The following is a 25,351-nucleotide window of genomic DNA, read 5'->3' as shown; positions in this document are numbered from 1 at the left end:
TACTCATTAGTTTTCTTTTTATCACAATAACAATACAAAAAGAGATTAAATTGTATATTACTTAACTTACTTTTTGACAAGATACGAGATAACTCGACTAGTTTCAAGCCACGGTAGGGCCCGTAATCATGAACAGCATTGCACCACAAACAATTTACATATTTTTTACACTATTCATATGGTTATTTTTGTCAAAATCTTCAGACAGGGTTATCAAGACTACCCATAAAAGCATAAAAACGTATTAAATTTTCAGAATCAAAGAAAAATCATGATAGCTCGAGTGTTCCACTATTTATCTCAAGAATTGGAAGACTTGAAGAAGATGTCGGGTCCACAGCAAATGCATGCTATGGCACAGCTTCACAAGAGAACAGCTGCAGCTACCGGTGTCAAGGAAGCGGCTGTGGAACAGGCCCTGAAGGAAGAAGCGCAGAAGAAAGAAGCGCGTAAGGAAGCCAAGAGAAAAGCTTCTCTCACACCACGGAAAAAACCACTTCGAAAGACTGACAAGTAAGTTTTATTTTATGGTATAAGCCGGTAAACGAGCAGACGTATCACCTGATGGTAAGCAATCGCCGCCGTCCATGGACACTTGAAACACCAGAGGCGTTACAAGTGTGTTGCCGGCCTTTTGGGGGTTAGGAATTTATGGGTTGTTAGGGAAATCGGGGATTGGATTACTTACTGTAAGGTAAGTAATCCAATTAAGTAGCATATAATATCACCTGGAGCTGCGGACTACCTAGCAGGTTACCGGGGCTCCGGCTCGAAGAGCAGGAGTAGGGACGGGGTGGTTTTTAGTCAGTAAGAGTCTGATACTCCCTCTCGCCTCATCCAAGGAAGGAAAAATCATTGGATAATTTTGCATCCTCATTAAAGGCGTTACAAGTGCGTTGCTGACCATTTGAGGGTTAGGAATTTAAGGGTTATTGGGAAGATCGGGAACGGGGGTAATTAGGCATCTGGTAACACAACGTAAGCGTTGTTTCACGTCGGTTTTCTGTGAGGTTGTGGTATCACTCCGGTCGAGCCGGCCCATTCGTGCCGAAGCATGGTTCTCCCACACTAAAAATATTGTTTATATTGTATGTTCTGATGTTAAATATATGATTGTTTTTATTTTTGTCGCAGGCAACTGAAGATTGATCCTTCGACAGCAGCTAGCCTCGCGAGCAATATTCCTAATTTCCAGCCTCAAAACATTAACAAGTAAGTTTTATCAAACATTTCATAAGCTACACCACTTTTTTGTTTGAGGGCTTCTTTCGCTTTGGGTAACAACAAAATATATATTATCTTACACATTGAAGCGTGCTTTTCCACCAGAGATGTGCTATGTAACTATGCTACGAACATGTAATAGCTAAACTGTGAAACTATATGACCGTTTCCATTGATACTAAGCTATGTAGTTGTGCGAGGAAGATGCACAGCTCGAGTATGCGATGTATCGATAGTAGGGAAGCCATACATAGCACTCATCTTTCTATATAAAAAACATAGTTTGGCTGAGTCCGTTTCCACCAATACTACGACCAATAGGAACCGAGCAGCGAATTATACCGCGCGTGATTAGCTACTAATAACATTTTATTTATTTTTTTTATGACTAACTCAATTTTTTTTTTCTCTATTTCAGTCCCTACATGCTGGCCAACATGGGAATGAACATGTTCCCACCACCGCAAGTGAACTACTCGCGTTAATTTGTTATTATATGTATAGATTTATATAAGATTATGTTTACTGTAAGATTTATTTCATATTTTAACATTAAATATATTAAAATACAAGTAGCCACTAGCAACGTGATCCGAATACGTTCGGAGATGATTCTATCATTATTTCAATCTATTTGTGTGTTTTCTTTCTAATACTAATATAGAAAACCTGTAGGGCTACTCCGGTTCTCGAATGCGAAGTTTCGTTTAATTTTCGGCCGTAGGTTTTATTGATTTACTAATGAAATTACTTAATATAACGTTTTATTTTTAATTTCATATCAAAACTTATTTATTTATCTTCGTTTAATTCGTTCATTTTTGTTCACGAAAGTTCGTAATAAATGGAATTGTAGTACGAAATCTGCGAAGTTTCGGACGAAACTTAGTTTTTCGTTGAATTAGAGAAGGCCTCTGTTTTGTTGATGGTACATCATCAATTAACCCGCCCTGCGTGAGTCGGTACAGCAAATTGTCAAACGTACAACAGTATGGAGATCACTCGTATGACTTAAATGAAACCACAAGTAGTACTCGTCCACAAGCATTATACAACTAAATATTTCAACGAAAACCCAAAATTTTATATATAAAAAAAAAACAAATAAAAAACAAATAAAATTAATACTGAAATTAATCAAGTATTAAATTCTGTATGAACATCTCCATGTTCCTTGATCACAGAAGACTTGTAGGTTGTCTAGGAATGTTACGGACATTTTTTTTTTGCTATAAACCTCACGGAGTCCGATACCTTTCCAACGAAAGCAAAACCGTAGATCGTGGTGGTACCGAATTTGAGGAGGGAAGGCCGGAGGGCCAAATAAACAGATTATACTCAGGTAGGTACTTACAGGATCATCAATCAGAGAGTCTGACGAGGAATCTTGTGTATGGAAGTATTCTTCGGGAGAGGATACGCGTCGTTCATGTCTGGACGTCTGAAAATAAAAAAAATAATATAATAAGATTATATTATGTTGATGGTACGAAAATTAAAAATGTAATTAGGTAACGTAAAGGACATGGCCAATTTCTGTATGGGCGTTGGCATTGTTATCAAATACAATGTACATCAATGATTTTTGGTGATTAATATTCGTGAATATTGGCATATTAAATTGCAATAAATAAAACACTCGAGGAACTTGTCATTACAACAGACTAAGCGTAAACAGATTCACAAGACCTTTATTCAAATTGCTGGCAATAAGTGCATAGGATAGTATTTGCTATTGAAAACTATAAGGCGCATTAAAATAGTAACAGCTGTTGTGAATTAGGTACATATAACAGAGCGGCTAGGTGCTGAAGTGATACGTTTTACAAATTATTAAGCATTCAAAACAAAGTAGGTACCTGATTACTTGAATTAAGATTGTTTTCCTACCTACTTGAAGAATTATTAACGTCATATTAATTTCGAATTATGATTAAACTAAACTAGGTAATCTATACTAATATTATAAAGCTGAAGAGTTTGTTTGAACGCGCTAATCTCAGGAACTACTGGTTCGATTTGAAAAATTCTTTTTGTATTGACTAGACCATTTATCGAGAAAGGCTTTAGGCTATAAAACATCACGCTATGACCAATAGGAGCCGAGCAGAGCGGGTGAAACCGCGCGAAAGTAGCTAGTATATTCTAATAAATGTGACAAAAATAACATTTGGAACTTAATGAACTTAAAGTATGTTTTTATAGAAGATTTATTTTGTTCAATGACATAAAGGAAAACACAAAATAAAAAAAGAGTATATTTATTTATTTCAGAAAATAAATTAATACATTTTTATAGATTATTATACATATATCTATCTAAAATGCTTACCTAGATAACTCAATATACATTACAGCAATGAGCGAGTGTTAATCAAGTTTCAGGTCAACCAGTCAGCTTTAATAAAACAGAACATTAATATTTCATACCTACACTAACCAGCATAAAGTATAAGATATTGTAGATTTGTTGTGCTTCAGACATTGTGGAAATAACCACTTTAACATAACCTGTTATGGGTTGTGCCGTTATACATGTACTTATATTATTTTAGTTTAATGTTCTTGAATTGTTAATAATATGTTATCTAAAAATCCTGCTGGAGCTTGAATATTGTTTTGGTGTCTTCCCCAACCAAGGTACCAAATTATTGTCATAACATGGCAACAACAACCAACGGTCCTGTTCCCTACCAGGCAATTACAATAATATCCTAAAATAGCATCTAAAACTGAATCACTATTGTGTTCAGTGTCATATAACACATAAGAAAAGTAAACTCTCTGGGAAACATGACGAGACTTAATACGACTTCTTAATAGACGAGGATTATTGCCACCAACCCGTATTATCATTTCATGAGAATGTTCCAGTTCAGGACACACTTCAACAACATATGTACCATTCTCCCTAACATGTTCACCGAAGTAAGAACGCGCTTGTTTCACTTGATATGGGCCAAGTGCAAACAATATCAAATCATTGTATGTAAAAACTGGAAAATTATTAAGTTGAGGTAAATTACCATCAATACGAGTAAACATAACTCGTCTCCTATTTAAATTAAATTCATTAATGAATTGGCCAAGATGATTAGGCTCTTCCATATAACGAAATGCTCTTTGAATAATGTGTTCAGTGTTAGAACTGTCCCTTATAACAGGGTGGAATTTATTTAATAGCGCCCCAGCAATTTCGCTCACCACCACAGCTTCGGCTTGTTGGCCGGCTTCGCCGGCCAGCCTCAGCCGCGGCGGCTCGCTCTAAGCCGCCAGCTCCTCAGCCCGCGGGCCGCCTCGCCCCTCCGCGCCTACGCGATTTTAAATTGCACTCTAGGGGTAGGGCAAACAAGACTGCGTGCAGTCGGTTTTGCAGCGATTCGGTTTTGTCACTTCACTAACTTTTATTCTACCATCTTCTTAGTATGCCAAGTGAAATTATGCCAAACAATCGTCGCTCTAAATAAACGTTATGTAAAACGAAATTATGCAAAATTAAGCTTTGCCAAACGTAATTATGCCAAATAAAATTCTACCATCTTAAAAGTATGCTTTTGTAAATTCGGACATATAAACATTCGGCAAAACAATAATTATATTAAATGATTTTTATGCCATATGTATATTCGATTAAAGAAGATTCTGCCACGTGTGTTATGCCAAACAAATTTCGGAGCATTAAAATTCTGCCAGATAGAGGGAACCCACCGGAGTGACCAGGGATCCAAGCAAGGGTTATGTCTAGACCTTTTTGACTACATTTAAATAATACTTCTTTAATTTTAAAAATAATAGGAAGCTTAATTTTCATTCTGAATTGGTTACTACAAATTTTTTGTAAGCAACTTCTACAGTCTGTAAAAATAATAGTTTTGGAAAAATTATGTGTGTCAGCGAATAGAAGTGCTTCATAAAGGGCAATAGCTTCACCGGTGAAAACGGATGTCTGAGAAGGGCATTTAAAGCATAAAGTGACGTTGAATTTTGGAATCCAAACGGCAGCTCCAACGTTACCGTTGGGGGATACTTTGGAAGCATCAGTGAAAATTGGTATCCAGTCTTGCCAATCAGACAGGAGTCTCATAAAATTTTGGTTAGCTGCAGGGTCATCTTTTCCAACTCCAAAACTCAAAATGACCTTAGGGGTAAACACTAATGCAGAATAATCAGTTTGAAATAAAGGATTGCCATTACAACTATAGACAGGTGCAGAAAGATCTCTAACCTTTATAAAGCTCTTAATAACTTTGGGGGTTTCCTTATGATGCCAATATTGATTATTTGAGACCTCTTCAGATAGACCCTCCAGACGAGGAATAAGTGGATGTGATGAGCATGACATGACCTTAAAGATGAATCTGTCAGACAGATATTGTCTGCGAAGGGATAATGGAGGGTCTAAGCATTCCACTTGCAACGCGTTTTTTGGTGAGGATTTCATTGCACCAAGGATGATAATACGCATGCACTTAGCCTGTATGTTATCAATTTTTTTAAGGCTGTTTTATTGCATGGTTCCAAAATGAATGAGCCATAGTCCATGCGGCTGCGAATAAGTGCATTGTACTGCAATTTTTGATTATATGGATGGGAACCCCACCAAACACCAGAGAGAGCACGGAGGACATTAATGCCTTTTTCACATTTATTGACTACATATGTAATTTAAGTGAGGAACACCAGTCATTTTGGAATCTAGGAAAACTCCAAGGAACTTTGCGGAGGGTTCGTTGCTGATGGTATGTCCTTCATATGTAATGTTGGCAAATGGAGTGACCCTTGAGCGGGAGAACACAACAACTGTACTTTTAGATGGGGACAATGAGAGGCCATGTTCATCCAACCAGACACTCAAGTAACTCAGCGCTTCATTTATATGGGATGTTGCTGTATCAATACAACTAGCGGAAGTATATAAGGCAATATCATCTGCGTATTGTAGGATATTACAAAAAGGAAGGACCGCCTGTTCAAGATCATAGGTGTAAATGCTGTTTAGCAAAGGGCTCAATACTGACCCCTGCGGAATGCCTCGCCATAGAGTTCTAGGCGGAAGGAGAAAGCCACCGTTTCTTATTTTAATAATTCTGCCCATAAGAAGATTACATATATAGTGTACGATTCTCACTGGAACACTCAGCTCTAGCATTTTTGCTCTGAGCACCGGAATATTGACACTGCCATATGCAGCCGAAACATCTAGAAAGCATCCCACAAGGTGTTCTTTTTGGAAAGAGCAAGGCGGATATCAGTGGTAAGAATATTCAGACTATCCATAGTGCCTTTGCCTTTACGAAAACCAAACTGACTCTTCGCTAGAGACCCATTACTTTCCAAAAACCATTCTAAGCGATTTTTAATGAGATGTTGAAGAATTTTGCCCAAGGTTGATGAAAGAGCGATCGGCCTGTATGAGCTAGCTTTCTCTGGGTCTTTATTTGGTTTCAAAATCGGGATAATGATTTGGCATTTCCAGTCTTCAGGTATTTCTCCCGTTATAAAAATGTCGTTTATTATTTCCAAAAGGTAATGGAGACTGGAAGTATCTAATTTGGTAATAAAACTATATGGGATACCATCTTCACCCGGAGAGGTATCTCTCAAGCCCATGAGTGCCGTATTTAGCTCGTCAAAAGTAAACCTTTCATCAAAGGAAGATAGATTAGAAGGGGGTATAGAAAGAGGGAAATCACAAGGGACATAAGGGATAGCTAGGCTATCTGCGAAGTCCTCCAGCCAAACCGAGGAATCATAAGAGTGAAGAGAGTCAGGCTTCAACGAACCTCTGAACCGTTTCAAATTTCTCCATACAAGTGATGGGGGAGTTCTGGGGGATAAACTCTCACAAAATCCCTTCCATCCTCTCCTCTTCTTTTGGAGAGTAACCTTTTGGTACGGGCAGAAATTTTTTGAAGATTTTGAAAATCATCGAGGTTCAGAGACACATTAAAGGTGTCCTCAGCACGTTCTCTTTCTTTTACTGCGGAAGTGCATTCAGAATCCCACCAAGGAGGAGAAGAAAGTTTAGAAGGATAAGGTTTTTTCCTGGGGATGAATAGGTTGGCAGCTTCAATTAATGTATCGCGAAAATGTAAGTAATTTTGAGAAGAAGGGTTTTGGTTAGAATTATTTAAATTATATTTAACATGTAAAGAAAATTTTTCCCAATCAGCCTGTTGTATTTTATGTTTCAGGATCAGGAGCAGGGATTGGGATTACTGAAGAGGGCTTTGATATTAAAATAGGGAAGTGATCGCTGCCAAAGGAGTGGGGTAACACATTCCAGTTGAGTAAACAAGAAAGTTCTGGAGAGCAAGCAGAAATATCGACAGCAGATTTAGGGTTTTGGCCAGGGTATACACGACGAGTAGGAGAGCCATCATTTATGACACAGACATTAATATCATTAAAGAGATCCATCAACCAGGGGGAAAAAGAATCTGTATAATATGAACCCCAGGAACTATGGTGCGAGTTGAAGTCTCCTAACACAATAAGTGGAGGAGGGACTGAAAACAAGAGTGTAGAAAGGTCAGGGATTAAAGTGAGTTTAGGGTCGGGGATATAAACAGAAATATAATTGATATTGGCTATGCGAGCTGCTACAGCATTGATTTCTTGGGAAAGAGGAGGGAGTGGGATAACGGAAAACGGGAGAGATCTTCTAATTAACAATGCACATCCTGCCCTGCCATCGTCACGATCATCCCGCAGACAGGCAAACCCCGGGACTCTAAAATGAGTCCCAGGCCTCAACCAAGTCTCCGAGATAGCCGCAACAGATACAGAATGAGCATTAATCAAATTAAATAAGTCGGGTTTTTTTAGGGACAATACATACTTCTAGCGTTCCATTGTAGAATTCGGGTTGAACCCGGAGGGGCCATTTGAGACAATTTCAGAGAGTCTTACGAGTAAAGGAGCAACGTCGTACGGTAACACATCACTAAATTTAGCGATGATATTTGTGATCAGCATTACCAGTAGTTCTGGTAAGTTTTCGTTGGGCAATGTGTGAGCTTTATTTAGTCCACAACCATTAGGGAGAGATGGTGTCGGTTCCCTAATTAGGTCGTAATGAGCACGACGGTCATAACCCTCCGGAAGGGGAGTCCTCTCACGGCGGGGAATTTGGACTGTTTTGCGGTAAGACATCTTTTGAGGGGTGGAACTAGGAGTTGTGTAGGGAGATGATGGGATCTGTATAGGTTGGGGTGGAGATGGGGCAGACAGGGTTTTAGCAACGTCAGAGTAGGCCCGTCTTATAGACGGTTCCTGTGCAGAGGCTTCCATGTACGAGATACTCTGTTCTGACATTATTTTTTTAATGCGCTTTTGTCTGTCGAATTCAGGGCAGGATGGGTCAGTGGCTAGATGTCTCCCTGTACACAGGAGGCATCTGACACGGTCAGGGGAAATATCGCAGTTGTCTCCTGAATGTGACTGTCCACACTTGAAACAACGGGCATTTGATCGGCAAACACTCTGTACATGGCCGAATCTAAGGCATTTTCTGCATTGGATGGTCGGGAGTTGGTATACCTCCACAACCAAAGAGGTGTAAAATGCAAAGACTTTTTTGGGGAGGGATTGGCCCTCAAATGTCAGCACCACAGACTGTGTGGGCAGCCAAGAAGATGACCCATCGTCTTTTTTAATTTTCCTATTGAGTCTGCGCGCTTTGACTATTTTACCATAGCCTTCTTTATAGTCTGTGGCACCTACGAATTCCTCCATTGTCCATTCTGTTGGGACGCCACGAACCAAACCCAGTCGGGAAACGTTGTAGGAAGGTATCTCCGCTTTAAGTCTGTGTCTATCCAATAATTTATGGTCTAAAAACTCGTTAGCTGCCTTAGCGGAGTTAAATTCAACCGATAATCTATTACGGCCAACAGCTCTGATACCATCTTTTTTAACGCTTTCTACACCACCCTCCACCAGAAACGCTCCTAACCTTATAGGTTTTAAACTAACACCAGAATTTGGGGAGTCAGCAACGCGGGACACAATACATGTACAATAAACGGGCCAGAATCTTCGACATTGTATCTACGATTACTAGTGTCGAGAGATGGGTGTTTGTAGATGTTGGATACTGAACCAAGACCACTCTCTGGGTCAGTAATAGTACGCTTGGACAATGGCTCGGCATTCACATTGTCAGCAGTCCTTTTCCGGGAAGATGTTTGTGCAGCTGCACAAGCCTGAGAACCTTCAGTCTCCATCACACATTCATACTCACCACCCCCCTTATCAGGGGGCTTCAAGCGCTCGTCTCCATCCATGGCCGCAGTGGCCCACAATAGGGCAAGGTTCACTCACCTAAGCGAACTTAAAATTAACTACCACCACACAAAAACACAAGGGAATAATTGGATTCACGGGAAGATAACCTCAAAACGAACAAAACCGCACGGCACGTCAAACGTCCCGTCTTCATATCCTTATAGGCTCTTCAGTACCACCCAATAATGCTTGCGGAACTCTCAAGTTTCTGTTGGCTATTTCATTATGATTTATATGGTTTACACCAATATTATTGGGAACAAAATCCTCATTTAGACACAACCTAACTTTTTTCATAATTAGTTCCAATGTGGTCCTGGGTATATTAAAAAGAGTTGACAAGCTTCTATTACTATCACCTGTTCTAAGTTTTATCAAATAAATTGCTAAAGCACGTTTAGGTTGTTTAACATTTAGACGAGGTAAAAGGTTAAATAAAAACTGTGGTACTGTAAGACCAGTCCAATAATGGCATGAATGATTCGGCATTTCTGACACATTTTCAAAATTCAAAAAATTCTCTTTTGATTTCAAAAGATTAATTATGTCTTCTATATGAAGAGCACTAAATGTATTATTTGTCCTATTTATTTGAGGCAATAAATGCCACTGATCACTATACAAATGTGTTTCACACACTACAGCTGCGAGGAACATAGAAATTATGCTCCTGCAATAATATCCTTTTAAGGAATCGTGGGACCAAATGTAATAATCTGTTTCTGCATTGTTGAAATAAACAGTGTGTAGATGATATAACAGCTCGCTTGTAATTACGTAATAATACAGTATTACTTTCCCACTTTGAAAAGGTGGTAATGGTGGCGGCTGAGGTGGGCTAACCTCTTGAACATCAGGTGGAGCTGCTGCATTGTTATTTGAAGCCAAATCCTGCATGTTATCTGAAGCCAATTCCTGCATATCACATGTTGAGTCAACAACTGCCAGTCTATTCGCTCGCATCCAACACATATGACAAACATAATTGTTTCTTGAGGGCTGAAAAAAAATGTACAGTTAGAACAAAAGCTTACATTTTCATGTTTTAATTTATTGCATAATCAGGGTTATATTACAACACACCTACTTTAAAGAAGTATATGTGTTAAAAACAGAAAATATAATTATAAAGATAGATACTATAATCACACATGCCTACTGTTTAATAAAACTAGATAAACTAATAAAATCCTTACCACGTAATAAGTGTTTTGTGATATTAGAACAGCCAGCAATGGACACTCCATATTGACATTATGATGTCTTATTTTTCTGACAGATTTTCCGCAACCAACGCAAACCATTGTATGTCCCAGTAGTCTCTCGTGTTCACCAGCTTCAGTATCCAATAATAAGAAGCATGGTTGACAAATTAATGCATCCAGAGGCAACTGAAAAAAAATACACTTGTTAAAAATGCATATCATAAAAAATACAAAATAGAAACACATAAGATTTTTCTATTTCGATTTCATACCTGGGTTTGAGCATTAGATAACCAACACGAAAGTCTTGATTGGTGGCGTGCAGAAAGCGAGGAAACGAGATGCCTCTGCAGCCTTTGTATGGCTAATCCGCAGTTGACGCACTTCATATTGATTCCAAAACGCAAAGCAAATCAGAGTCCAGTATTAATAGCAAAGTAATCGATCAGTCCGTGGTAATGAGCGGTGGTCAAAAATATAAGAAAACAATCATAGAAACACAAACACAGTTTGTAAATAACGTCAGAAAGCACAGTGCACGACTGCCTACTAGACATAGACAAAAACTCTGTCAAAATGTCAAACTAGTCAGCGCATTCCATTTTACGTATTTTTATTGCATGAACAAATATAAAAGCATCAATATATTATTTACTTTATTTATGTGTACTCTATTAAAATGCAACAAAAACTAATAAAGACAGTTTCTTTTGAATAAAATGTGTCTAATAAGAGCATTTCTCGACCAAATCAAATATTTTGTACAAGTTGTAAACGTAGTGAGGAACGTGGTTTATAATTTTTTACTTTATCTATGGACCATTATGGCGGAACTTAAGAAACGGTACCATTGAATTCACTTGCATTACCTATTATTTTCAAATAAGAACTGACAAGTCCAGAGAGGCTGAAAACTAAGTATTAATTTTGTTTTCTATTTCTATTTTACAATATATTTACTATGTCCGTGTATATGGAATGTAAGGTGCGTTGGGGTAAGATCGGCGGAGGGGTAAGAACGTACAAATCAAATATCTCACTTATTTGGCTATATTTTTTAATGCTGATCACATTGCGTGGCACGTCATTAAGTCCCGCCCCACCCCGCGGTGACCACCACTCGCTCCGGTCAACACAGACGTGTACCCGCGCCGTTTTAGAAAAAAGGCAAATTTTATAAAATATTTGTTTATCCGGTCTTTCACCTACATTTTTATTTGCATATTTTAGCAAAAGTATAGCTTATTTTGACATGTTTTTGCCTAAATACTAAGTTTTGAGCAATGATAATATGATAAAACTAATCCAGATTTGTCTACTACCTCTGTAGGCTGAAATCCGGTGTTACCCATGTCGGGTAAAGATCAGACAAAAATATCCCTATTCGAAAATGGGCAGTGATTGTCAAACTTTTGTTACAAATGATTTTAATTTAATTTTAAATAATTACTTAGGGCTGATTTTCCAATCTTCAGTTGCCACGTAAATACTCCCGAACCTCTTCGCGGGCCACTTCTTATACAAAAGAAGCGCTGGAATTAGCCATGCAGCAAATAAATAATAAAGAACTCACGTATGCAGCCACTTCAAAAATGCTGGTGGATAAATCTAAACTTTGAGAAACTCAATTTCTTTGAAATTTGGTATGCGGGGTAAGATCGGACAAATTAAACGAAAAAAAATAGAATCATTTGGAACATCTATATTTGTTGTATTAGGTAAATTTTTGTGATTTCATGTTAAAGTACAGGAAAGATCGGCTACGTTCCTTTCATACACCTTGTGCTCCTAGCACTAGAAATTATTTTAAATTGTTGTCCGAACTTACCCCATGATGGCCAAATCGTCATCACATCAAAAAAAAAATTGTCCTGATTTTATAGGCTTGCAAAGCAAAAAGTATTGAGTATTTATAAATAAATTAAATTTTAAATAATACTGTGTTTAATCATTATTCGTTTCCACTATTTTTCATTAATCTACTGTGTACCAAAATTGAGATAATAAAGTTTTTGCAACATCCTTGCAACTATTCGAAAATCCGTCCGATGTTACCCCAACGCACCCTACTTTTTTGTCCATGTCCTTTATTAAGGTTATGAAAACATTTTAAAAACGTATTTTTTGTATTTTGTAATATCTAATATATAAAATTCTCGTGTCACAGTTTTCGTTGCCATACTCCTTCGAAACGGCTTGACCGATTTTGATGAATTTTTTGTGCTTATCCGGTATCTATGAGAATAAGCCAACATCTATTTTTCATCCCCCTAAATGTTAGGGGTAGTACAACCCTAATTTTTTTAATTTTCCGCGCTTATAAGATAACAATACTTAGATGAAACGAATCAAAGTTTCAGAACCCCGACACCCCGGGCGAAAATATTGTGGCGCCCACTCGAGGGAAGCAATACCAAGTGTCAGTAGTAGTTTTTCATTTTATTAGCGCCCCCAGACTTTGTCGCCCTGGGCCATCGGCCCATGTCGCCCCCCTAACGCCGGCACTGTTCTCCCACCCTTTAATTTCACTACAAGCAAGAGCATAGGCGTAGCCAGGTTTTAGTATCGCCTCCCGATACTTGGTTCAGGAAAGTAAAACGAACAAAAGTTCATTCATGAGAAAAAAAAAATGTAATATGTATGTAATAAACAGATTCGTAGAAAGTCATAGAGACCTTTGCCAAACAGGGGATGTACTATGCTAACTAGAAAAATAACGCTCTGTAATGTCTAGGTACGCATTTTGGGGGGGGGGGGTTAAATAACTCGCATTTAAATTTTGTTCATAATTTACTGTTATATGATAATTTAGACGACTATTACTATTTTACGACTATTTGCCGTGCCTTCATGTCGTACCGTCGCACGTGCTAAGTCACCGATTCCTCGCACTCTGGCCGCGCTCAATGGTCTCTTGGATGCAAATCCAACAAATGATCTGTTCGTGGATGGATGGAAGGAGATTTTGTCGGAGTGCCTGAAGTACTGCGAGGCGAACTTATGAATGCTGTTAATTCCTGTTTAATTATGTTTAGTTATGTATGTAAGTTGCTTTAATTGGTTGTCTACCGTTGTAACTTTTGAATTAAATTAAATAAATAAATAATGACACTCCAAAATTATCTTCAAGCTCAGAAAAAGTACTATTTAATTTATTCATTTTCAAACACATTATATAATATATGTTCATGTGGTATGTGGGTGGTTTTATGTATCAAATAAAGTAAAAAATAGCAGTCAACAGGGATTCCAATATACTTGTATTACGTCCATACGTTGCCTTTTGCTTACGGCTGATGAAGACTGTAAAGGCCTGGTACGTTTAATTCTGTCTGGTTGACATTCAAATTTCGATGGCAAACAATCTGGTTTCATTCTTATTTTGCCGACCGAACCCATTATATTGTATTCGGTGTAATTTTCCATGTCATCAGGTAGCTGTAAAGTGATACAGATATATTAAGTACATTTATTTATGTCTAGGTATCCATTTATAACCTACAAAATTGTTGGTTAAGTTTCATCTGAGAAATCAGAGGATAAGTTGATTCATTTTAACTAGATAGGTACTTACATTGAAATGGTCTTCACAAAAGAAAATCGTTGATTTATCAGATGTAAGCATCGGATTTCGGCGTGCTAACTGTAACCACTGTTTTCGACGCTTTGGACATTTAGGAACATGTATAAATAATTTGTCGGGATATTTGATTGAAGTACTTCTACACATTGGCACTGCACACGTCCTATATGTTGTCATTTTCACGAAGTTCAAGTGCGGAAAATAATTTTATGGCCTTTTTCTTAAAAGAAAAGAACTCCAGTAAAGAACTCCACCACTGTTTTGTGAAATGTGACGTCACGTTATGGAATGTCACGTGACACCAGTGTTGTCAACCCTAATTTTAGAAAATTAGTAGAAGATTCAAAGATAAAAAAAAATGTACAAATAGGTAGATTGGAGGCTTAAGTTGGTAGACAGGTAGACTGAGGGCAATGTTGGTAGATCTACCTAAAAGTTGGTAGATGTGGCAACACTGCGTGACACGCTGTTTTCGCGCGACAATTCAAATTAATGAATAAAACATGTTATTTTTCTATTAAATAATTATATTTCGAGAAAAGAAATTATTGTAAGACGTAAAAAAGAAACATCTGAATATAATACAAAACTTTTTCGAAAACTGTTAAGTAGCCAATGCATAAAGTACAGAACACATTGAAATAACATGGTTATAACGACGGATGATGTCACTGATGAGCCACAGATGTAAAAGTACCACAGATATACACAAATATACCGTCATATCAATTGCCACAGGGTTGCTAGCCCTTAAAAATAATGTTTGCAGGGATACAAGCTTATATTATTTCAACTTCGCTTTAAAAATAAACGGAGGGCTGTAAAATCTTATTTAAAACCTCAAAAAATCAAAATAATTACGCTCTTTCAACCTATACAGGTCAGCATGCTGTTCAATTTAAAATTATTTTAAGCCCAAGCCCCATACATTTCTTGAACGTCTCCTTTACGAAAGACGATTTAAATATCGCCAGTTTTAGACAAAAAACCTGATTTGAAGAGACTAATATAAAATTTTCTAAAATAAAATTAGTTTACTTACTGAATAACACATTACGATATATTTGTGCGGATAAACGCCTAATTTTAAGTTTCTTATCCCTGAATTTGTTATAATGTAATTATCATCATCGAAATGTTGCGAACAAATTGTGCTAGATTTAGTAGGGATCCAATTGATTCTACCAGTTGCCTCAATCCACAATTTTCTTACACCTGGATCTGTTGGAAACCTAAAACATATTAAAATAAATCATATGTCACATTCCATAAAAAAAAAACTCGCTCAAAATCTATATTACTAATTAGTCGTAATATAATAATATTATTTTAGTTATCAAGTGTGCTATTGATTATAATCGACTGTATCATAGTAACAATCGACATTGATTACAAATTTACCCAACACTATCGATGTCATAGATTTTGTGGAAATGAACTTTTGTTTCGGTACTCGGGACTCTCGCAATGGACGTAATACATTGTGCGATTGCTCACGTAGTGCAAGATTGTACTCATCTATTGCAAGCAATGTATTACTATTAGTCTGCTTTGCGATTATATCGTTTTTGTCTATAAAATTCATAATGCTAATGTTATAATTACAAATATCACAAGTATTTTAATGTTTTTGGACTTACCGGTGAAAAGAAATTCCATTTCCTGCTTTGCTACACACCTGGCTTCTTTTTCGACACGTTATAATAGCGCACGCCGGCATAATATAATATTTTTGCAGAGATACGTACGCTGTCAAAACATGACAGCGATTGCTAGCCGGTAAGTATGGACATTTGAGCGTTATGACAGGGCGCAGTACGCCGGCTCGCACCCTCGGCGCGCGTGGCCCGCCCACAAGGCCAATCCAGTCTCTTTCTTTTATCCATGATACTGCCCAATTGTCAATGACATTGCATCGACTACCAGCTAGGGTGAACTGGGGAAAAATAGGTGCATAGAAGGCAGAATAAAGAAAATAAACAGTTTCTTTTTTCTAAAATATGTTAATGTTTTTAATAAAATATTTTTTCTTGTTGAGCTTTAAGACGATTTTTTGGTAAATTATCACACTTGTTTTAGTCAGTTGTTTTTAGTAAAATTGTAATAAAAATAAAATTAAACAATAATTGTTTCATTAACAAAATCAACACGAATCCTAAAAGCAATTATCAACAATAATAATATTTAGTTTGCCTGTAAATCTTCTGTAAATTTTAAATATATTATCATAGAATTCAACAAATATTTGTTGTGCAAGTACCGTTTAAATTGAAATAAAAATAACATCTTGACCTCTTATTACATTTATCACTAAGGCAGTTGTCCCACCAACGGCGAGTGGACGACTAACTATCGGCTATTTTCTCGCTCAAGAAACGTACAATAGATATACTTTCCGTGTAAACAAAAGAGATGCATATACAAATAGTTGATCGCTGACTGTTCACACTGCCGGCGAGTGCTCGCTTCACTTGTTTGTTTTTGTTTTCACTCGTTTCTAGTTCTAGCTCTACTCGTTACTCGTTCATCGTTGCCGGTGGGACAACTGCTTAATAGTGTAAAATTATTAATAGTAACCGACAAATGTGATTAATTAATCACTTTTACCTTGAGCTTCGGTAATTATTAATAATAATAGATAATTATTAATAATTTTCAATTATTCACTCTTACCGTAACATATATTTATGTATGTTATAGTATATGACTTAAACGATAATAGCTTTTTTTAGACACAGTTATACCAAATTCTCGGAACCAGCAAAATATTTTCAAGTTCGATTTAAAATTATAATAGGGTGACTGGTAATTAGTGAACGATATTCAAACACGCGATTGTGCTCATGATAACAAACAACTTTGCCAAAGAAACATTTTTTGTATACTCATTAGTGTTATTTTTATCACAATAACAAAACAACGAGCGCGTGTAAATATCAAATGACGCGTGCTTTCGCATAATCAGCTGTTAGCGGCGAGACGCCCGCGTTATCGCAAGACTAGTAGATATAATTTTGGAACTTTACGAGCTCAACAGCTCACGCTCTACAATAAACACATTATAGGCTTTGGATTAACAGTCTGTTAAAATCTGAAACATTCTAGTAGCTTGACGAGTGCTTGCCTTAGGCTTCGTGTAAAATCCGGAGCTGCGGACAACGTAACAGGTTACCGGGGCTCCGGCTCAAAGCAGAAGGAACGGAGTGGTTTTAATCAGTAGTCTCCCGCGTCACACAAGGCGGTAGAAAGTCATTGGATGATTTTACGACTCAAAAAAAATTGGCTTCGTGTTAAAATAATGCAAGAATGTCTACCTCATAACGTCGGGGTCTTCCAGCATTCACATTTGGCACAATGAGCATGTCCCAATCTCTCAATCGCTGTGCGGCGCGAAAAAATGTTCTGTGAGATGGGAGAGTTCTAGATGGGTACAAAACTTGATACTTCCTTCTTGCAGCTTCATTATTACCCCCTACTGAGTAATAGCACGTCACCATATCTTTATATTCACTCGCGGAATATGTGTACGGCATTTTACGTCAAAAATAAATTAATAAACGGAACGAAGTGCGTTCCACGCGCTTTCCGCGGCTACTGTTTTTGTTTAATACGTTATTAGCACATGGTACGGGGCGCGGGAGGTGCGGGCGGGGATCGCTCTCCGCCCCCGCGCCGCCGTCTTCGATAACACACGCGCGGGCGCCTCGCTGCCAATGATTTTTGACATTTGTCTAAGGATAGGCCGCAAAGTTCTGTATTGTAACCAGGAATAATGACAAAATGAATTTGATGCTTTGAAAGTTTTAATATTTTTATTTTGTTTAGTGCGTGCGTAGACTCAAATGTTTTGTGTTATCTGATGTTCAATTCAATTCTACTGATGTAACTTACGGACGTTAAGAGCTAAGTGTGCCGAATAGGGATGATGACTGGGTCAAAAATAAATTATTACAACTTTTCAATACAATAAAATATTCAAAAATAATCACACTCTCATTCATAAATTTGATGAACTACTTAATTTTCGATTTTTTCTAGCTAAATTTCTAGAAATAAGTCTGCTATTTGACGTCAAAACCTTTTTTGTCGTATTTACACATTTTGGCACTGCACACCATTTGTAATTCATTTTTTCTCATAAAATTTAGACCCAATCGCACTTTCGTTTTATGTTTACAAACAAAAGTACATATTATGTGGATGATATTTTATTTATTTATTTGAATAGAACGGTACAAGCCAATGATACTATTCAACACCTTACAAAAATTAAAAAAAAATATATAAAATTCAGAAAATTTATATACTTAAATATTAATTATTAAATCATCCATCTCTTTCGCAAAACTTCAAACATTCCGACAAAAATAATCTTCTAATAATGAGCCACAGATGACAATACAGGCAAGTGACGCCATATTGTTGTGATATTGTCAAAGTAGCGTTTTTGCTATTTGAATTTTTTATTTGTAATTTTTCAGCAAATATGTACCAAAATTAAAAAAACAACTTTTACAGGGTTCCTTAACCTCTGCTAGATAATATAAAATGGATTTTAAAAACCTGTCAAATAGCCTAAAATGCATTTTAATTTCGTACTATTGGTTGTCACACAAACGCAATGACTGCATTTGACGTGTATGTACACTACACGCATAAAAACTACATGAGTTTTTATGCGTGTAGTGTGCTAGGGCGAGAGAAAGGTCCATTGTTGATATTGATAAAATGTAATCTTGTTTTTGTTTTACAAGTATTGTTGAATATTGTGGAATGGAAACCAAGTAATAAAAAAACCATTTTTATCACTCAATAAGAAGTAAAAAAATAAATCAAAGGCACTTTTGAACGTCAAAGCAATATTAATAACGTTTGTCTGTCGGTCAGTCCTCTAGTGAAGCTATTTGCTCGTTCCAAAGTGTAGATACCTATGGAGAAGAATGAGCAAGAAACTCCATAGGTTACTCTTTTTCAATCAGATTTACAATACAATTCTTGGTTACATTGTTTCGATTGCTTCAACTATGTAAGAATAATGTTCAAGGAAGGGTTAGGTTTGGGTTAGGTTTGGTTTGGGTTAGGTTTGAGTTAGGTTTGGGTTAGGTTTGGGTTTGGGTTAGGTTTGGGTTAAGTTTGGGTTATGCCACCAAATTTAATACCTAATTTAAAACATTGTCACGTCAAAATAATACTTACCGCACAAGTACAATGTGGTATTAAAGTTGGTTTAGCGCCCTCGACCAATTTTCTTCTTTTGTTCGGCAATACTTGAAAGTCTGTAGACTTAAAATGAACGGAGCAAATTACACTGTTCCTTGTAGGAATCCAGGTAACTTTGTTATGACAAAATACCTTCCATATATTCCTTAAACGCGGATCTTTAGGGAACCTGAAATTAATTTAAAAGATAAATTTAATATTCCGTGTTCAAACCTAGTCACTTTAATATTATATTGAAATAATTTTAAGTATTAGATAATTATGTAGGTATAATTTTGATATTTAAAAATTATCGTATCTATATACGCCGTATGAGTATATTTCAAATCAAATAATGTAATTTTATCGATAAAATATATCTCTACAACACAGTAACATCACTTTTGGCCGGTTGTAGTGAGAGCTCCGATATCAACACCGATTAGTCGCTCGACCAATCTACTTATTGTATGAGAGCGCGCGGTCTGTGTTGCTCAACCAATCCGAATCGACACGACTGTAATTTTTTGTAATATTTACGTTTTAAAAGAATAAAATAATAATAGTGAGACTAAAAATTACTTACATATGGAAGGTAACCCCATCTTTTATCAAATTTGATGTGGCAGATCGCTTTTTGCAGCAGGCCACTGAACAATTAGGCATTTTTGACGGACGTCCTTTCTACGCGCTACTCGATTCAGTCTAGTGATCAGTGTGGCCCGCAACTATTTTTATTGTACGCATAGGACCATTTGGACTTGTACTTTGGCAGAGGGGAACAAGGGCCTTAGTCTGCTATTACAATTGGGTAGTTTCCTAGGTCAAAAATATATTATTTTGATATTTCAATATAATAAAATATCCCAAAATAATCGTAATTTCATTCATTCATTTGACGATATAGGTACTTATTTATTTAATTTTTCTTGCTATTTTTTGCGTAATAAGTATGCTATTTGACGCAAAAAAATTATGACGTCATAATTTGCAATGTCATACAAAATTCATAGAAAAGTAACGTTTTTGACATTTCGATAAAAGTATTGAATTTGACTAGTAGGATAATACCCTATTGTGTCAGAATGGTCGATCACTGAGCAGTGCGAGAGGGACGGAGCTATACAAATACAACCTACATATAAATATAAATAAATAAATAAGTATTATCTTACACTTACTATCTCTCGTAACAAAAGAGAAAAGCAATAAACCTATTCTGTCACTTAGAAATGAAAAGACATAAGTCAAATAACATTAAGTGTAAAATCAACTTTAAGTAGCAATAAATAAAGTACTATTTCCTGTCACAGCCTTGTGAGCTACAGCGTTTTGTTTCGTGTCAGTTTGCTTTGTCGAATATTACTACAGGAGGTATGGAGTCGCGTTCAACACTAAAATAATTTATAATATGAACGTAAAAGTTTAGTTAAAATTATGTATGTTTTGGGTATTACGTTTGTTAATATACATACTTATGTATACTTACACCGTTTTAATTTTAATTGTTTTAATCCTATAATAAATTGTATTGTAGAGTAAAGTATGTTGGAGAAGGGAAGAGCGGGAGCGATGAAATGCGGGCAAAAGCTAGTACTTATTATTTTAATAGGGTTGTTTTGTGTATAATATGTTTTTTTTTCTTAATCAGTGTTTTTTTAATGTGTTTTTCTTAAAATATAATTATAATGCATAACTTGAATAAAATTATTATATATCACTTCACACACATTGACGATACCTACTGCTAAATTAAAAATGGCTTACCTGCACATCAATAACAGATACGGGGAGTGTAGTATCGGTTGCTGCCAATTGTGGGTCATTCGACGGGGGTTGAACCTATGTTTTTAAAAATACTCTTTTTTAATAAGTAAATATTAATTCCAACACAACTTCATTTAACAAAAAACAACCAATAAAAGAGTACATTTCGATTGTATATAATTAATTAATGTACCTGTAATTTAGGCACCGCTGTTTTAACCAATCGTCGTCGGTTAGTATTTCCGGATATATCCGATTTATCAAAGTGATCTGAACATATGACCGAATTTGTAGCTGGCTTATAAAAGTTATCTTCTCTTTCTCTGGCGACAATCGAGACCCATTCTGCACACGTAAACGGATCGCTAGGAAAACTAAAAAAAAAAGAAATAAGTAACTATCTAATGAGAGTCCAAAAAACAGACACAAAAGTAGCATTAACCTATTTGAAAGTTCTAGTAACAAATTATTTTAAATTATTACCTACAACATAAATCTACTCCATGCGTCTACTGTTCTGTTACACAAAAGTTTGGGCACGTATTGGCCGACCTTGGCCAAACGTTTGTAGCGGTGATGTAAAATCGGTAATTTTGTTCAAAATTGGATATTATTTGTTAGTTTAAAAATTATAATATAACTTAATTTACATGTACTTACCGAAAGTAAGACACTCCAGCCGATGAATTGCTTTTTCGGGCATTATTTTTGCAACTCTTGAATACACATTGGGGCATTGTGAAACGTGTTTACATTGGCAGTGTTACAACCGAACTAAACAAAATAAGAGCTCACGTCTCATGTGAGCTGTTATTTATTTTTTGCGCCGACCCGTTATAAGACGAAAGCACACGAAAGTGCGCAATAAATAGAATTGTACTATGCAATTGTAGTACGAAATCTGCGAAAATTTTTCGTTCGTTCGTTGAATTAGGGTTGCCTTCACAGGGCGTGTATTTAAAGCTTATCGTCGTCAGTCTACGATTTTATTATAGTCTATTACAGAGCATAGACTATAGAAACGCTCAAATCTGTCAATTTTGTTTAATGTCAATCCGCAGTGAAATGTAGAGTTGTATTTGGAATATTATTGTGTTGTTTCTTGTTTATTTAATAATATAAACCGTATTAACGGTGGGCCGTCGTAAATAAATGGCGCCTCGGCTTACAGCCTTAGAAAGGGAGCACATCATTGCTCTGCGGCAGAGTGGGTGCCGTATAGTAGACATAAGTCGACTCACAGGAATTACGGTGAATATATAAACTTAATCTTTCGATCCTATAGTATTAAGAAACTTCTGTCAGTATAGGGATTGTTATTTATAACGTAGATAATCTAATAAGAGTCTTTCTTTTCTTCTTTCTATTTTTTTTTTAATAGCAACTGTAATGAATCGTTAATTTTGTAATAGTTAATATTATACTCAAAACTCAATTCTTTATTGCATTCCACAATGTAGGCTTAGGTGGTAAATATTTGGTAGGTAACAATAGTGGACCCTGTCGGGCACAGCAAAAGATATTACAAACATATGTGGAGAGGACTTTACATTTAAATAACTTATAACAATTCAACTTAATCTAAAATAATTGACATTATACTAACTTTAGAATTAAAATTGTACACTTTAATTTTCTAGTTTTAAAGATTTATCACTTAAATATATACTTTACATATAATTAGTATATTAAATATATACTTTACATATAATTAGTATATTATATATTGTGGATTGGGAGCTTTGTGTTATTGTTGATTGATATTATAATTCCACATATTTATTTAAAATCCTCTAAAATGACTATTATACATACACTAGCTTCTGCCCGCAACTTCATCCGTGGAAAATAAAAAAAATTAGGTTTGTACTACCCCTAACATTTAGGGGGATGATAAATAGATGTTGGCCGATTCTCATAGATAACTACTGGATAAGCACAAAAAAATTCATCAAAAGCAACGAAACCTGTGACACGAGAATTTTATATATATTAGATATTGAAGGGATAGTACAATGTACACCCAATATTGTTTCAAATGGCTAGTTCCATTGTTACATATCACTTTTTTACGTTAGCTGTTTCAGATAAGGCCACAAAATAATTATATTGTTTCTTAATTATCACATTCTGTTTGATGAGGAACTCGACTAGTTTCAAACTATGCTATAAGCTTATATTCATGAACAGTATTCTCATGTATGTCTCACAAGAGTTCTTCCTTTATAATATTATTTTACATGTTTGAGCTTACAGCTAACAACTTAATATAATTAAAAATAAAAACTTAATGATGGCCCATCACAAGCTTTCACAAATAGTAAAAAACAATAGACAATATATATCAATGACAGTAATTACCTAAAATGATGCTAAAAACAAATCTAAAGTGGACAGAATCTAGTAAATTAAGGTAGTTCTTGCATAGCATTGTAAGTAGTAAGATTAATATTTATTTTCAGAAAAGAACAATCTACCTGTGGATCAGACGCTGGGAGAAGGACGGTAGCCTGCAGGCTCACCACCGCAAGGTGTACAAGCGGGCTACCACTGCGGAGCAGGACGCCGCCATAGTCGCTGCCCACGCGTCAGACCCACTGATGAGCACACGAGTCTCTTCTACTAGTTACAATGTGAGTTGTGATACTCTATTCAAATTACACTAACAATACAATAAGATTTTTAGTTTTAATTCCGCTTATACATGTATTTTTTAACATGTGTTGTGTAGCACCGCCCTCACGCCCGCAAATAAATGCTCATGCAGCAGGGGTGCAACATAAACACACACATAACATGCAATATACCACTCGACATATGTTTCGCTCCTCCACGGAGCATCCTCAGGAGGTGTTGATTCGGCGGCTCCCGCAGCTCAAATTAGAGAACACCTTACAAAACTAAAAATCTTATTGTATTGTTAGTGTAGCTTAGATTTTCGCAAAGTAACGCCTGATTCTATTCTATCGGCTCAAATTAAAAATATTACGAGTTTGCTTTACGTTTAAAGTAATTGCAACGAGCGCGCATTCGGCACTGATTGGCCGGCTTGAATAAACCAACAGATTTGGGACGCATATTCAGTTCAAGAGTGACTGTCACAGAGATTAAAACACGTGTTCCTGTATTTGTCGTAGAGGAAGTTACTTTGAACAAGATTTTGCAAATAAAGATATTTTGAAATTGCCCTTTTCTCTTTACACCCTACTTTTTTGAGAATGTTATAAGTAATTTAAGGTTTCTGGGTAGCTAATAAATCAAGGAGGTTTTTCTAATAGTTTGCATGCTTCATATATTTTGTTAAAGTCATTACGGAACTAACTATTGACTGCAGAATCTATAATATATAAAAAAATATTTTGTCTCTTCTAGATATCAATGGACACAGTACGGCGACGCTTGAGGGAAGCCATGAAAAAGAAGGATGAAGAAGCAGGAGTGAGTATACAATACGTACATTAGTATTATTACTTCTTATTCAGTTATCATCAACGGCCTATAAGAGGCCACTGCTGACCAATGGCCTCTCGCTCTGAGAAGGTTTGAGCATTAATCAACATGCTTGCTCAACGTGTCACATTGCTACTTGCATTGGATAGGTTTCCAACCCGCACCCGGACACTCTCTTCTCATGCATGGGGTGCAAGAGAAGCGGGTGTCTTAAACCAGGTTGGCAGGCCACCACAATATCAATACTGTACATATACATAATTCAATAGGGATGATGACTGGGTCAAAGATAAATGATTACAACTGTTCAATTCAATAAAATATTCAAAAATAATCACACTCTCATTCATAAATTTGATGAACTAGGTACTTAAATTTCGATTGTTTCTAGCTAACTAGAAATAAGTCTGCTATTTGACGCCTAAAACTTATGACGTCATAATAGAGTATTTCATACAAAATTCATATAAAAAATATAGTTTTTGACGTTTCGAAAATAGTATTGAGTTTGACTAGTAGGAAACATGCCTATTTCTTCTACATACAACCCACTCTTTAAAAGAATTAAAGAGAAAGACCCATGGGAGCTTGGCAGGAGACCGCGCGGGAATAGCTAGTTATCGTAGTTGGTTAG

At 36.3% G+C, this 25,351-nt stretch overlaps 3 protein-coding genes across 17 annotated transcripts in view; 2 read left to right on the top strand and 1 right to left on the bottom strand.

Moving 5' to 3' along the window:
* LOC118278870 (gastrula zinc finger protein XlCGF26.1-like) overlaps window positions 1–16,857 on the top strand; it is a 206,449-nt gene extending 189,592 nt beyond the window's left edge. Inside the window, exon 9 of the mRNA XM_050703592.1 lies at window positions 16,617–16,857. The gene's annotated coding sequence lies outside the window, so the exon portion shown is untranslated. The remainder of the gene's footprint in view (window positions 1–16,616) is intronic.
* Window positions 1–25,351, bottom strand: part of LOC118278943 (uncharacterized) — a 71,898-nt gene that overhangs the window by 37,624 nt on the left and 8,923 nt on the right. For 2 of the 13 annotated variants that reach the window (XM_050703571.1, XM_050703581.1), the window contains exon 4: window positions 2,579–2,665. In XM_050703571.1, the coding sequence (XP_050559528.1) occupies window positions 2,579–2,665 (87 nt within the window). Of the gene's footprint in view, window positions 1–2,578; window positions 2,666–10,356; window positions 10,513–10,709; window positions 10,905–10,990; window positions 11,623–13,976; window positions 14,157–14,292; window positions 14,543–15,343; window positions 15,534–15,941; window positions 16,137–17,615; window positions 17,906–19,497; window positions 19,691–20,086; window positions 20,231–21,267; window positions 21,343–21,460; window positions 21,642–21,927; window positions 22,077–25,351 lie in introns of those variants that run through there. The other 11 variants (XM_050703572.1, XM_050703583.1, XM_050703582.1 and 8 more) reach the window with 11 other exon arrangements.
* The window catches only part of LOC118278970 (uncharacterized), a 31,876-nt gene that overhangs the window by 3,195 nt on the left and 3,330 nt on the right, over window positions 1–25,351 (top strand). Inside the window, exons 5-7 of one of the 3 annotated variants that reach the window (XM_035598474.2) lie at window positions 257–513; window positions 1,135–1,212; window positions 1,643–1,691. In XM_035598474.2, coding sequence (XP_035454367.1) covers window positions 257–513; window positions 1,135–1,212; window positions 1,643–1,691 — 384 coding nt within the window. Of the gene's footprint in view, window positions 1–256; window positions 514–1,134; window positions 1,213–1,642; window positions 1,692–22,298; window positions 22,519–23,729; window positions 23,901–24,639; window positions 24,706–25,351 lie in introns of those variants that run through there. The other 2 variants (XM_050703770.1, XM_050703771.1) reach the window with 2 other exon arrangements.

This window comes from Spodoptera frugiperda, chromosome 24 (assembly GCF_023101765.2).
Source record: "Spodoptera frugiperda isolate SF20-4 chromosome 24, AGI-APGP_CSIRO_Sfru_2.0, whole genome shotgun sequence".
In the NCBI taxonomy this organism is placed as follows: domain Eukaryota; kingdom Metazoa; phylum Arthropoda; class Insecta; order Lepidoptera; family Noctuidae; genus Spodoptera; species Spodoptera frugiperda.
Note: the sequence above shows the minus strand (reverse complement) of the source record. Positions and strands in the feature narration are given on the sequence as shown.